Source organism: Penicillium mononematosum (genome assembly GCF_028829835.1).
Source record: "Penicillium mononematosum strain IBT 11891 chromosome Unknown utg000005l:1.0-9366267.0:1.0-9372171.0, whole genome shotgun sequence".
NCBI lineage: Eukaryota > Fungi > Ascomycota > Eurotiomycetes > Eurotiales > Aspergillaceae > Penicillium > Penicillium mononematosum.
In genome coordinates, this window is record NW_026643275.1 from 3,514,875 (window position 1) to 3,528,909 (window position 14,035).

Here is a 14,035-nt window from a genome sequence, read left to right on the forward strand (position 1 = left end):
CCCCCGGAGCAATTTCTAGCCACTTTTACTGCTGTTTTACACCTTTACACCCCAAATGGGGTGGGTATGTGTAGAGAGGAGCATAAATCGACTCCGTTCCTCCCTGGGTCTCCTCTCTAGATTGAATGGTCGCCTCGTGCACTTCAAAGCTGGGGTTCACCGCGGCGGTGCTACGGATCTCTTCGGGCTTCCGCGACGGCCTAGATCTTATGGGTGCATCCGCTATGGTAACTGAAACCCGGGGCCTTTCGGGCATTCTTGTTGCGGCTTTTTATTCGAATTTTTTTTTCAAGCGCTGGAAATGTCCAGAGGCATGGATCCGTTCGTATCACCTTTTTATTTGATCTAAGATTCTAGTTGAGTTTGAACAACCTGAATACTTCCCAGGTTCTCTTTCGACCTTGGGCCCCGGAACATCCTACAGGCGATGTCATTGCGGGGAAACGGAAACGGCGCAACAGTTGCATGTCTATGGATATTATACAACATCTGTACCATGTTAAAAGTAGAATGATGTATTCTGTGATATGTCGTAGGTACCTAGGTATGTAGATAGTAAATCCTTGAAAATAATGAAAATTGGAAAGACAACCCCTGTTCCTTTCCAAGGTTTTCCACGCAAACTGTGGGGAAGGCAGTTCGTTCCAAGAATCGTGAAAATGAACCAGTGGATCGGATGGAGCATAACCAAGATTCATGGATGTTGTGGATAAGAATAGATTACCCAGGTACAGAGCGCGCGAATGACCATAATAAAATAATCTGAGGAGTAGTAAACTGATGAAGCCGTAGCAGATATATATTTCAACGGAGTACATAACATATATATTGTTGCCCGACATAACACAATTTAGAGTGATCTGCCAACACATCACTATATATTTAGCTTATACGTTGTATTTCTACCTAGGTACCCAGGTATTATTGCAAGGTTCTTAGCTTCCAAGTCAACCATGGCACAGCGAAATCGAACCTTGGAATTTGCTTCGAATTCATTTAGCCCTAGGTAGAGGCTCCTATTCTTGGTCTCTCTACTACGTATACTACACATACACAGATCTAAAAACTGCATAGCTCCAAAGTTTGGACTATTCAATTTTACATTACCTAGTACGACAGCACCGGTCCGTGCGACTCAGTACAGGTGCAGCTAATTATTGAGGTAATTTCTTCCCAAATTGGTTGCGCAGCGACGTTATGATCTGGACGCGTTGACGGCATTGCCCTGAATTGAGATCTGACATGATAAAGTACGGAGTACTTAGGTATCTACTCCGTAATAGCCCTGAAAAGAAAAAAAGCAAAGCCTTTGGGTTAATTAGGGCAGGGGCTGCGCTGGCATTCCTGCCTTAGAACATTTGAACGTGGATTACCCTTCAGCTTCCTCCTTCAGTATTCTTCATTCTTCTTCACTTCCTCTTCGAATTTGACGGGCAGCCGGACTTTCAGGGTTGGCGCTTCATCCCCGAGACACGTTTGATGGGCTGCAGCTCGAGCTGCGGCAAACCCCAGCCATCTCAATTAACCAGCCACCTCGCACTCCGACCCCGTTTCTCGTTCCTTCACTTCTCCTGATTTCGAATTGCTTCTGTCTTTCTCTCAATTGCATTATATTGTGCATTGAGTATTGATTTGTACAGCCGTTGAGGCTGTAAACCCTCCAAATCTGAGCGATCGGTAATTTTGCGATCGCGATCCTTGACAGCTATCAGCTGAATCAGTGACGCAACACTCACATTGTCGTCCAATCCACGATTTCACCAACCATTCTTAGAGGTGCCTCGACACACCCCGAAAGCGTTTGACGAAGCCCACGACTCTTACGACCCATCAACGTTAACGACCTTTGCGCGGCAACGCCAGCCCACTGTTGAACGACCTTCTACTTCAGCCGATCACCAATTGAGACCCCCGAGTTCTTCTGGCTCTCAGCGTCCCTTACGTCGTATCCCTCGCCAGACGGAGGTCCGCCAATCCCTCCACCGTCGAGAATCTTTACGTGCCCCGGTTCCACACCCGAATCGACCCCAGCCGGCGCGTACAACCCCGGTCTCTGTGCAACACGCCCCAGTCAGTGGCAACGCAGAGCTACGTCCGGCCCTTTCCGAAGCGGCGACCGACGACAACGGGTCTACAATCGACGACCCGTACCAGCTCCTCAACACATCTTACTGGCCGCAGCGAACCACCCGAGTCTCGTCGCGCACCGCGTCAGCAATCCTTTTCGCCCTCGAGGAAGCTATCCGTGGACCGCTGCAGCTCTCCACTGACTGGGACGAGGTGAATGCTTCTATGTCAGACATGGTAGGCGTCGCTGGTCCCGCTGGACCTGCAGGCAATAGCCGAGTTCAAAATGGTGGAGCCCGTGTGCCCCAGAATCCCATCTCAGGGACATCGCAGCCACCCAGTGGTATGAGGACACCTACGGATATAATGAGACAGCGCCGGGATCGGGAAGCTCGCCGCAAAGCGGAACACGAGGCCCGAGAGAGGGAACAGGAAGAACTGGAACGACAACAACTGGAGCAAGAACAGCTGGCTCAAGCCGAGGCCCAGGCCCAGGCCCAAGCTCAACAGTACGCTGGCGTTGCCGCCGACAATACCTCCCAATCAAGAATTAGAGTCCCCCGACCATCAAGGGGCCCCGAAGGACAGGCCCCGACCGTGCCCGTCACTTCATCCGGTTACCGACCAGCAGCAGATGCTGCGCCAAGTACTCGACCATCAGAATACCAGACCGCACCACTGACTGCTACGACGGGCAAATGCCTAACCAGTCACGGCCGGCACAAGCAACTGGGCAGCAGCCTCAGCACGGCCGCTCGCAGAGTGCGGCAGAAAATGGAGGTCAGCCCAAACCCAGTGCCTTCTCCAAATCCGCCCAGGCCCTACCCGCAGGACAGCCTGGTGCTCCCCAAGCTCTTCAGCAGCCGAAGCGAGTTGGGTTTCCGCATGCATTTGAGCGATGGGAAACGCTGTCTTCACACTGGGAGGGTCTCACCAGCTATTGGATGCGCAAGCTCGAACAAAACAATGAGGATCTAGAGCGTGATCCACTCAGCCAGCAATTGGCTCGACAGATTACAGACTTGTCTGCCGCTGGTGCCAATCTATTCCATGCGGTGGTGGAACTGCAACGTCTGCGAGCCTCCTCCGAACGCAAGTTCCAGCGCTGGTTCTTCGACACCCGTGCTGAGCAGGAACGCTCCAAGGAAGTGCAGGCGGACCTCAACCGCCAGCTGAAAGAAGAACGCCAAGGCCGAGCCGATGCCTTTTCTGCCGCCCAGGAAGCTGAAAAAGACAAAGTCAAGGCTGAGGGGTTGCTGAAGGAGATGCGCCGCGAACTCCAGATCTCCAAGGAGGAGGCACGCCGTGCCTGGGAGGAGCTTGGCCGTCGTGAACAAGAAGAGCGAGACCGAACCAACTCCCTGCGCAACGGAGAGCCCACGCTTGTTGGGGGTGTTCAGGTTGTGCCTATGGTTTCTGGGCTCCCTAGTCGTCATAACACCACTCGCCCACAGACCCGCGACGGCGCATACCCGGGCGGACAATCGGCCACAGCCATGGGCACCGACGCATACGGCAAGTCTGCAGGGAGCACAGGCGGACAATACTACGAAGACGGCACGCCGATGTCTCCCACCGGATCGGACCCTTTCATCGAGCCCAAAAAGGTTGACCCACCTACCTCAAAAGCCCCTTACCCGGGTCCACTGTATGAACACGAGAACCCAACTGTTCCATACCCAGGCCCGGCAACCTCAGAACCCGACGCGCGTTCCTACGTCGGCAGCAGCGAAGCAGGCGACGAGGAATATGCCCACTACTCCCACGACCCGCACGGCAACTCTTTAAGCTACCCACCTGGCTCTCCTTCAGAGGGAAGCGAGGAGTATGACCACTCCTTGCCAGAGGGTCACTACATGCCGGACGGCGCGTATACCTCTGCCGCCAGTACCATCCCTCCGCCTGCGCCGGCCTCCGCTGCGGACTATACCGGCGCCGGCTGGGGCCCTGGCACTGGGTGGGAGTCCGTGACACCGCGCCATCGTCACCCCACGCGTCTGAGCGATGTTCTTGAGGAAGACGAGCCTAGTCGCACGAATCCGAGCCGTGCTACAAGTCGTAGCCAGGCCAGCCGGAGTATACTTTAAAACACGTTATCGACCTTGTTATGTATCCGATCTGGGATCAAGGTGTTTAGCGCTGAATTTTGGTTTCTGAGCGCTTTGATGCATGCATAGAGAATTCTGAAGTTCTCGTATTCATATCGAGTTTATTACTTCTAGCTTTGATCTTTTCAAAGCAGTCTCATTCTTATTGGCTTGTTTCTTTGTGTGCTTGTACTTTGCCTGTCTTTTCATTGTTTCTGTAAAGTTGGCGTTTAATTCCCCCTATCCCCAATATTGCTTTGTTTCTTGTTTCTTTTGTTTCCTCTGTGATTTAGTTTTTTCAAACGATGAGAATACTTAATTGCATATCTGGTTTCCTACGTAGTGTTGCATGCATTTATCTTTCTACTTAGTTTAAGGTGTGTTGCCCTACGGATATAAGAAGAGAGATATTTCAAATGACTTTCATACTTCAACATTTGATTCAGTAAACTTGTCTTCCGCTGCCAATCCCCATAGTGGCCAACCACCCCCAGCCTGACCAATAGCCAGACCAAGGATGATGACCAGTGTGGTGATGGCCCGTTGATCGCCCTCCATTTCCTCAGTACCCGTTCCATCTCGGGGCCAAAGTTTAACTCCTCTCATTTTGAGAGGCGCTTCTTGCCCTGGGATTTAGCCGAGGGGGCAGTTTCACCACCAGCCTTCTTCTCCACGTTCTTCTTCCCCTTCTTGTTTTCCCCTCTCTGAAGCCGCACCCGCTCGTACGAGCTACGAGCCTTCTCAGCCCAGGCCTTCAGACACTCAGGGCCACGCAGACACCAGATCAGAACTTCCCTGGTTACCAGGGCATCCTCAAGGGGATTGTGTGCCAACTCAGGCTGAATATCGATACCCAGCAGCTCCTTTGCAAGGGTCTTCAACCCCCAGATCCGGGGGAGCGTTGTCTTGGAAGAAAAACTGGAAAACACAGCTTCAGCTGTGACAACAGAGGTATCGACAATCCGACCATGCAACAAGTTCAGAGCACGCAGGTCATGCTGGAGGGCATGACCAATGACCACCGTATCTTTATCGAGGAACTTGTCCAGCGCACGGCGCGCAGCATCATTCGTTAGGAAGGCCTTGCCATCCGTGATCGCCGCGTCCATTGCTTCGGGCGTAATGCCACTGACTGGAGTCAGCCAGTTTGTGACGGGCGCCGTTGGCGCGACGTAGCTGTTGATAAGCACCTCACCGGTCAGGAAGTCGATGGCCGTTATGAAGGCCAGGACGCTGGTGCTGACTGTTGTTTCGATCATTTCACAGCCTACCACAATGGCCTTTCGATGCGCCGAGCCGCCAGTGAAAGTGTGCGCTTGGTGTGGCTCGCCGCGCTTCGTGCATGCTGCAGTGCGGATGGTCTTCGGGGTTTTGTAACCCTGGCAATGGAGACGGGCCGGTGGGTGGCACCTTCCCAGGAGGTATCTGAGGATTAGGGTTTGCTCCTCTGGTTCAAGGTCGGTCCACCGGTTCTTCATTTCACCGTACACTAGCGAGAAAGTGGGGTTGGTTGTTGTCGGGGGAATGAAATGGGATGACGTTGTAGCGACCGTTGATGGTGTTGCTGGTGTTTCCTGTGCCCGCCTTTCCGTGTCATTTTCCTCAGCTGGGGTAGTCTCCTGCGCGGACAGATGCATCGGTAATTGGGGAAGTTGCTTCGCTTGTTGACATGACTTCACTGGGGACCGGAACTTCTTCAGGGACCGAGGGTCCTGTTGCGCGGACCGAGTGGCCTCTGATTGCTGAGGGCCCTGCTCTGGGAGCCGAAAGACCTCGGCGCGCTGTGATTTCTCCAGGGACTGAAAGCCCTGTTCAGGGGACTGGGGGACTGCCGCTTGTTGAGAGTCCCGCGTAGGGGACCCAGAGTGTTCCAAGGGCCGAGAGCCTTGCAACCGGGGCTGGAAGGCTTCCTGGGCTCGTGGTGAGCTCTGCAGCGGGAATGGTGAGACTCCAGGCGGGGGTTGATAGACCCGCAGCTGGTTGTTGGACCCCCGAGCAGGTGATTGATGAACCTGACCGGGTGTCTGAGAGGCGTCAGTGGGTGTATGGTAGACCTGAGTTGGTATCTGACGCGATTGATAACCTCCTGGATACACCACTGCTTGGTATGCGTTCCCAGGAACTTGAACGATGGGAGTGTGTTGTTGAAAGACCTGAGGAGGTGGTTGATAGGACGCTATCGGGATTTGGGGAAAGCCCACTGGTTGCTGAGACACTGCATTGCATGGAGGCAAGACTGGAGCTTGTGGGTGAAAGGTCTGAGGAGGTGCATGGTAGACTTGAGAGGCTGCTGGATGAACTCCTATCGGGGCTTGGAGAGCCTCCAGTCGTGGTTGAGAGACTACATCACATTGCTGAGAGACTTGATCTCGCGGTTGGCACACTTGGCCTTGTGGTCGAGATGGTTTGTTTTGCCGCAAGTCTTGAGCGCGTGGCCGTGGTTCAAAGAAGTGCCCTCGAGCTGGGCGGACTTGAATAGGCGACTGAGGGGCTCGCATCGGTGATCCAGGGACCTGCCTGGTTGACTGACGGGTCTGTGCATGTGGCTTGCGGGTCTCAGTAGATGGTTGACGTGCATGGGCGGTTGATCGACGGGGCCGGCGAGGTGGGGGATGGTGCTGCTCTGGCACCTGGGTCGACAACTCGTCTGCCATTGCAGGCGAGGAAACAGCCCGTAAGATTGACCTGACCTTGTCGTTGGACTTGCCAGGCTTGCTTTTCACTTTGGACTTGATTTTGGGGGGCCCGGTATGTCCTGCTTCGACCTTGTGTCGAAGCAAGTCATCTGCAGCCGCAAAGATTTTCTCGCATTTTGAACATGAGAATATGTGGTGTTCGTTTCTCAGATGATCAGTGAAACCTTGCTCCGTCTTATACCTTCGATCCTTGCACACAGGACATGGATACTCCACATGCTGCAGTGCCTGGACGTCACCTCGAGGGTATTCGGACGATTTGCCATCCATTATGGGTGAATGGATGAGATTTGGGATGGCACTTTCCCGGTGGTGGATTTTTGCAGATGAAGAAAGCAGAGATGAAAGAAGCAAAGATGAAAGGAGTGATGAAGGAAGCAGAGGAAAGCAGAGGAAAGCAGAGCAAAAGAGAGAGCAAAACAGAGAGCAAAACAGAGAGCAAAACAGAGAGCAAAACAGAGAGCAAAACAGAGAGCAAAACAGAGAGCAAAACAGAGAGCAAAACAGAGAGCAAAACAGAGAGCAAAACAGAGAGCAAAGCAGAGATGAAAGAAGCAGAAATATTTGCAAACAGAAACGACGCGAATGTGTTTGCTACCGTTGAAGAAGGTACGTTTGATAGAAGGCAAGGCAAGACAATACATTTTGAAAATCCATTGGAGACAATAGAGCTGCACAGCTTATCCTATATTCCATCCCATCTGCGAATAGATCTGAATCGGAATCAAATGCTATGTTTTGTATATACATTGTATAAGGTGTCCCTTATTATCTACAGGAGAACCTGTTAATATGGCGAATAACGCCCTAAAAGTTCGAAAACCTCGCCTCATTGTCGGATCACATTTTGATTAGAAATAACACGATGTTGAGTTCTATATATGATCCCTAGTATGATGTTGGTCCTTAGACATGGTAGTTACAAGGTAGCGAAGATAATGCGGTCCCTGAAACGCATAAAATGCAGCAAGGTACGTATGATATACTCGAATTCCCGTCTGATAGGCGTCAAACAGCCGTCGAGACAGAGTAGCGGGCTGTCGTAATAGAATAACATCAATCATGAACATAGCGTCGCTATAGGACATGAAATATTATATGCCTTTTAGCCTACCTAGGTAGAGATTGGTGATGGGAGCATTAATCACCAATTGGTGGGTTACCTACAGAATCTCTTATACTTAGTGCGAATATGCACACTGAAAACCATTGTACAAAAACCTATAGACTATGTATTTGGCATATTGGTTTTACAGGGGCTATTTCTTTGGAGCTTTGGCAGGATGTAAGCAAAAAATAGGGCCCTGGGGGATTATATAGATTTGTCGTCGTATTTGACTGCATGCACGCCAAGCCTTACTATGTATGACTCGCTGAATGCTTCGACTATCCATGGATACTAACCTATGTTATATGTTGTATCCAAAGCATATTCATCATTATTAATGCCATAATGCGAAACTGGAATTTATGCAACGTACATAACTACGGGGTCTAAATAATGCATTGCTCATAAAACATAGAGAACTCATGACCTAGGAACAACGTCGGCAATATATGCTCATCGGCAACCCACTTTCCCCTCACCCCGGTAAAAGTCAAAGAGAGTAAACCGGAAAAAGAAAATACGCATGGTGCTGGCGACGATGGGCTACGAAGTTTGTGGTGAAAAAAACGGACCCGAGTTTGGGAATGGGATGAATTTCGGACTCTGGTCCCAACTTTTTCACTGGCTAAGCCTGTTACCACTGCCATTTATAACATTTTATATCACAGAGGATGCTCCGTACATACCCCGGATTCCGCTAGCCTGTGGAGATTGCCGAGGGTTCTTACCCGTAGGCTCTTGCCGAGCTCGCCAATATAGCGGAGAACAACCGCCATTCAGTGAGTCTACCCTTGTTGTCTGGCATAGTGTTCCGCGTTGCCTTCCCCTCTTACTCTGAATACCTGATCAAACGTCAATCCGGTTTTGATTTTGAATCTTGTTCATACTCAGGTACGCAGAGTCCTTGGTGACCTTCGGGAAAGAGGGATCCAATTCCATACGATAAGTATAGTGGGAGACAGTTAAAACATTATGACTCTTACAACCATCAATATCGAGGAAGTGAAGACCTCTGCAGATGCCGCACTTGAGGCACTACAACAAGAATTGCGGGAATTGAACCATCAAGTACGTTCATCCTTATGCCAGGATTTAATCTGCAAGGATAACATGTTGATAATGATTATCAGATCTGGTCAAACCCAGAGCTTGCTTACGAGGAGCACCGCGCCCATGATACGATTTGTGACTTCCTCGAAGGACAAGGCTTCACCGTTACTCGCCACGCTTATGGGCTTGAAACCTCTTTTGAGGTTTTGAGTGGAACCGGTGGGCGATTGGTCAATTTCAACGCAGAATATGACGCACTACCTGGAATCGGCCATGCCTGTGGTCACAATCTCATAGCGACAAGCAGTATCGCTGCGTTTCTTGCGCTGTCATTTGCCATAAGAAAATTTAACATCCCTGGTAGAGCCCAGCTGTTAGGCACTCCGCCGAAGAAAACGGAGGCGGAAAGGCCAAATTGATTGATGCCGGCGCTTACAAGAATGTCGACATTTCGCTAATGGCGTGAGGTCTTGCACATGAATGGAGATGGAATCTTATTGCTGACTTGATTTGTAGTCATCCTGGACCCAAAAAGATTTATCCCGACCAAGAGCCATCCGATGGCATAGCTGGAACGCCTATGAACGCGCGGAAGAATATTCATTGTGAGTCGTCCGATTTAATTCTGGGATTCCATGTTGATGAACATAATCCGATATAGGCGAATACACGGGTAAAAATGCTCACGCCGGTGGAAACCCATGGGAAGGGATCAACGCGCTTGATGCTCTGGTCTCGTCTTACAACAACGTTGCCGTTCTTCGACAGCAGCTTCTTCCGGATCAACGTGTTCATTGTGCTTTCTTGGATACTCCCAAGGTAGCTAACGTGATACCGGATTACACGAAAGCTTTCTGGCAGGTGCGCAGCCCTACTTTGAAGGGGCTGAATGCCCTTGTTGGTAAATTGCGCAATTGCATTGAGGCTGGTGCGTTGGCCACTGGATGTCAAGTCAAGATTGAGGAGTACGTATCCATGTATTCATTCTACCTAGATGAAATGGTTACTAATATGCTTGCTTCAAGGAATGAACTCTATACCGATGTCCGATTGAATGACACTCTCTGTGAACGCTACCAGGTCCACATGGGGCGCTATAGTCGCAATGTTCTTAAGCGCCATGACAAAGTCCTAACAGGATCCTCAGATATTGGTATGTGGTCAGAATGTATTCTGTCCGATTGACAGGACTGACACGTGGCACTTCAATTGTAGGAAATGTTAGCTACGAGACCCCCACGCTTCATACAATGTTTGCGATTCCCGCCCCTACAACTTCATTTCCACATCACCCAACGTTTGCAGCGGCAGCTGGAACAGATGAAGCGCATGCTGAGGCATTAATCGTTGGGAAGTCTTTGGCATTGATCGGTTGGGATATGATTGTGGAGAACGATATGTATGATTTGGCGCGGCGTCAATGGAAAGATGAGATTGTGCGGGAGGAGTAGATGTATAGTCTTTCAAGGCCGTACAACTTCAAGCCCCATTCATTTTACCAATGGAGATTATTCAAAGCCTCACCCTTAAGCTTAAAGTCAAGTCTTTAAGAGAATCGGCATATCAAATAGAGTAGCGCACCCGAAAAGGGTGTCGGACTGACGTCAGATGACTCAGCTTTCCCCGCGTTATCTTATCGGCTTCGGCACTGAGATAGTCCACTATCCCGAATACCCTTTCATTATTGATTCTTCCTATTCGCTGTCTTCAATCGTTCTGCTCATGTCTGCAGGTTGATCCCTGCTGGTTCATTTCCATGCAGGGCTTTGGGCGTAATGGACCACGTTCCAAGAGTGGTAGGGTATCTTATCCTTTCCTACATGGCCGACTAACTCACTTCTGGATAGGTTGTAGTACATGTCGCCGTCGCAAAGTCAAGTGCGGTGAAGAGAAACCAGTCTGCGCAAGATGTTCATCCTTGCGCCTCAATTGCGAGTGGGGTGTCCCGGTGAAGCGTGGACGAAGCACGCAAATCCGACACCTCGAGCCTGCACCGGAAACCTCCGAACAACCCTCATGGGTGATGCCCAAAGCTGAGGACCTTGTCGGCTTTCAACCGGATGCCCTTTTTGCAAGTCTCTCGCCGGTCTCCTGGGCATCCGACGCTCTTCCCTTTGATACATTCAATCCGGCGCCAATCCCGACCCCCATATACCCTTCCTTGAATGTCAATGTCGCGTGCGCCAATTCATTGACACTCACCTCTCTTGATCGACAATACTTCCAGTACTTCCCTTCTTCCTCGCTCGTATTTTACTACATGAAGAGATGGAAGTGGAGCAGCTTATGGTGAGGCTTTCATGCGTGTGAGAAATGACTACCCGCTAATTGGACGCCCGAGAAAAATAGCCACCTTTACGAAGGTCCAGCTGCATCCAATAGAATAATAATGCGGATGATACTGGCGCTAAGCGCATGTGATATGCATCGCAATGGGCTGATTGTACGCTCTCAGGATCATGGTCGGTACCATTACAGCCAAGCGGTCAAAGAATTTAGGCAATTGCTCGAGACGCCGCGCCAGGTATCATTGGATGATGTCGAGACGGTTTTTGCTACTGTTTTTCTGATGATAGCTTGGGAGTGGCAGTTCGGGCATTCAGTTCGCCATGTAAGAATGTTCTCATTGAATGGGGTCTGTGCAGTTATTAATCGGCTAATGGTCTAGCTTCAACTCCACCTCCAGGGCGTACGCTCGCTTCTGGAAACGCACCCGCAATTATTCCGCATCAAAGATGTGAATGATATGTTCTGCTCCCCGGAGTAAATACATTGGCCAGTGATACAGGGACCATGGCCAAGGTCTCCTTCATTCCTGAGCAGCTGTTGTTGTGGATTCTGTGAGCTCATATCCAGCCGTCATTCAAACGACTCCCACTGACGACCAAACAGGTATATTGATGCTAGCTGCCGTCCTATTGGTCTTACCGATTCACTTAACGACTATGTGGCCCAGACTGGGAATCCCGCTTTGCAGCCGGACCATCTTCATCGTTGTGCCCGTCTCTGGGGCCGGTGCTTTTGGGGCGAGCAATATCCCGACGAGGAAGTTCTGGACGATATTGAAAATTATAGAGCTTTAGAGCTATTGCATGTGGGATTTTGCCTACGCCACCGGACTTGGAAAGTCCTCGTCGAGTCAGCGGCTGGTACCGCCGAGTCCGCAGAAGCCCTTTTCCGTGAAATCCTCGCTACCCGAGAAGTCAGTTATATATGTCCCTTTTGATGTGGAGAGAATTACTGATTGTATTAGACATTCTCTGACCTTTTTATCACCGCGAGATTTGCGGGTAGTGTGTCCGCTCGACGTACGCTCAATACCATATACATGGCCGTTTCTACCTTCTACGCCCAGATCCTCCTCCACCGTCGGCTTCTCTGCGTCGATGCTTTGCCTCTAGGCATCCACCAACAAGCTACCGCAGGGATCATTGACATCTGTCAAAAACAATTCTTGTCTGACCCGAAGCTCCTTCGGCGGTTACACTGGCCGCTGTTGATGGCAGCGATTGAAACCAATGATATAACGCATCAAAGGTGGCTCCGTCAGCGTCTATGGGAACTGCGCGACTTTCATTCCGAGTTTATTTGGGCGCATGATGTGGCCGAGCAGATCCTAGCCCTGCAAGACGTGAGCCAGGGACGGTATGTCAATCTGGCCGATTTCTTACTAAAGCGCTTTCATGCGCAGTGAATCCTTGTAGATCTACTTGCACCTTTATAGACCAACACTAATATCTCACATATTTCGTAGCTCCAGCTGCTATCGATTCATGTCTCATTTTCTTGCTCGTTGCTCTTTATGATAGGCCACCCTGTCACCTTGGTCGTGGCCAAAACTTCTACTATTTACATACTCGTAGGCCTGGAGGGCTCTAACAATCTCAATGTGGTGTAGATCGTTTGTCCAGAGTGCCTCTCCGTGTTTTGTTCCCTTTCATTCTCGTACGACACTTTCTATTGCAGAGTGGCGACCACCTCATCCACACTTTTCATCTCGCGAGCATTGTTCTCACCGACGTCCAGCGCAACCAAGAACCGGCTCACGCAGTTATAACCGGCAATGCCAGTAGTGAGCTCCACGATCTCGCGGTCATCGTACCCGACTGTCTTCAATTCAGCAAAGACAGTATCCTCAACTCTAATGGTGCGAGTCATCTGGTCGGTATAGCGTAGAACGGCGCGCTGTTGCGGGGTGAGTGCGCTACTCTCAAGCCCAGCAATATCTCCCTCGGCGGTGCAGGGCAGTGTAAGAGCGGCCTGCAATTGATCGGGCTTGATACCACCTTTGAGAGCCAATGGGGCGTGAGCATTCCATTCGTAAACAGCGTTGTTGAGTACAGCGACCCGGCAGACTGCCAACTCCATAACACCAGAGTCCACTAGAGTTCGCGACCGAATAGCCCCGATGAAGCTGTTCCAGCCATCGGCGACAGGTGGGCTGTGAAGGAGGGAGAGGTCAAGCGGGATCAGAGGACGGGGATTTCTGCGCTCCGCGATGCGAGCATAGATGTCGGCTGTGTCGGGGGCGCACCGACAGGCGGGGTGGAAGGGGCGTAGGGCAGACGCATGGTGCGTGTATGATTGATTCCGAGTGATTTGATGGTATTTTTTATGGTGAGTCTACGCTGAATCACGTACATCAGAGTCCACTTTCTAATGTATGTATTACCTAGGCATCTTCTCTTCAACGGCACCTTGATAGTCGGCGATATCGTACCGGGAAATATCTTACCCGCCAATGTGGGGAGTGTTTCTCGGAGGGATTCTATTATTCCCTTTCGAAATGTTTACTATGTTTACTTCCCAGTTTTCCAAGGTTGTATAGGAAGAGACAGCTAAATAATTGATATATAATAACAATTAAATGAGGTATGCACAATATCCGCTAGAGTCGGGGTGTAGTTTTAGTATGCAGAGATATCTCTCTCGAGATCTCCTACTACTTTGTTCTATCTGAGGTATGCGAACTGAGTAAGCTGAGCAATAGTCCACGGGTAACTGAACAAGGCTCAAATCTATGACCT

General features: G+C 50.5%; 6 protein-coding genes across 6 annotated transcripts; 4 read left to right on the plus strand and 2 right to left on the minus strand.

Moving 5' to 3' along the window:
• Nucleotides 1-55: 55 nt before the first annotated feature.
• N7519_009453 (uncharacterized protein) lies at nt 56-4,154 on the plus strand (the record flags this gene model as incomplete). The annotated part of the gene is made up of 4 exons (XM_057296226.1): nt 56-227; nt 1,641-1,677; nt 1,722-2,683; nt 2,737-4,154. 4 exons carry the CDS (start codon nt 56-58, stop codon nt 4,152-4,154), a joined length of 2,589 nt encoding a protein of 862 aa, XP_057144108.1.
• A 602-nt stretch (nt 4,155-4,756) lies between these two features.
• On the minus strand, nt 4,757-7,120 carry N7519_009454 (3'-5' exonuclease; the record flags this gene model as incomplete). Its single annotated transcript, XM_057296227.1, has 1 exon — nt 4,757-7,120. One exon carries the CDS (start codon nt 7,118-7,120, stop codon nt 4,757-4,759), a length of 2,364 nt encoding a protein of 787 aa, XP_057144109.1.
• Nucleotides 7,121-7,176: 56 nt separating this feature from the next.
• On the plus strand, nt 7,177-7,705 carry N7519_009455 (uncharacterized protein; the record flags this gene model as incomplete). Its single annotated transcript, XM_057296228.1, has 2 exons — nt 7,177-7,459; nt 7,629-7,705. 2 exons carry the CDS (start codon nt 7,177-7,179, stop codon nt 7,703-7,705), a joined length of 360 nt encoding a protein of 119 aa, XP_057144110.1.
• Nucleotides 7,706-8,930: 1,225 nt separating this feature from the next.
• Nucleotides 8,931-10,459, plus strand: N7519_009456 (M20 family metallopeptidase; the record flags this gene model as incomplete). The annotated part of the gene is made up of 6 exons (XM_057296229.1): nt 8,931-9,026; nt 9,089-9,336; nt 9,525-9,613; nt 9,670-9,973; nt 10,034-10,161; nt 10,224-10,459. The coding sequence occupies 6 exons, from the start codon at nt 8,931-8,933 to the stop codon at nt 10,457-10,459; spliced, it is 1,101 nt and encodes a 366-aa protein (XP_057144111.1).
• A 1,342-nt stretch (nt 10,460-11,801) lies between these two features.
• Nucleotides 11,802-12,702, plus strand: N7519_009457 (uncharacterized protein; the record flags this gene model as incomplete). The annotated part of the gene is made up of 3 exons (XM_057296230.1): nt 11,802-11,848; nt 11,901-12,210; nt 12,262-12,702. The coding sequence occupies 3 exons, from the start codon at nt 11,802-11,804 to the stop codon at nt 12,700-12,702; spliced, it is 798 nt and encodes a 265-aa protein (XP_057144112.1).
• Nucleotides 12,703-12,965: 263 nt separating this feature from the next.
• On the minus strand, nt 12,966-13,579 carry N7519_009458 (carboxymuconolactone decarboxylase family protein; the record flags this gene model as incomplete). The annotated part of the gene is given in 2 exon segments (XM_057296231.1): nt 12,966-13,525; nt 13,543-13,579. The coding sequence occupies 2 exon segments, from the start codon at nt 13,577-13,579 to the stop codon at nt 12,966-12,968; spliced, it is 597 nt and encodes a 198-aa protein (XP_057144113.1).
• Between the last annotated feature and the right edge of the window lie 456 nt (nt 13,580-14,035).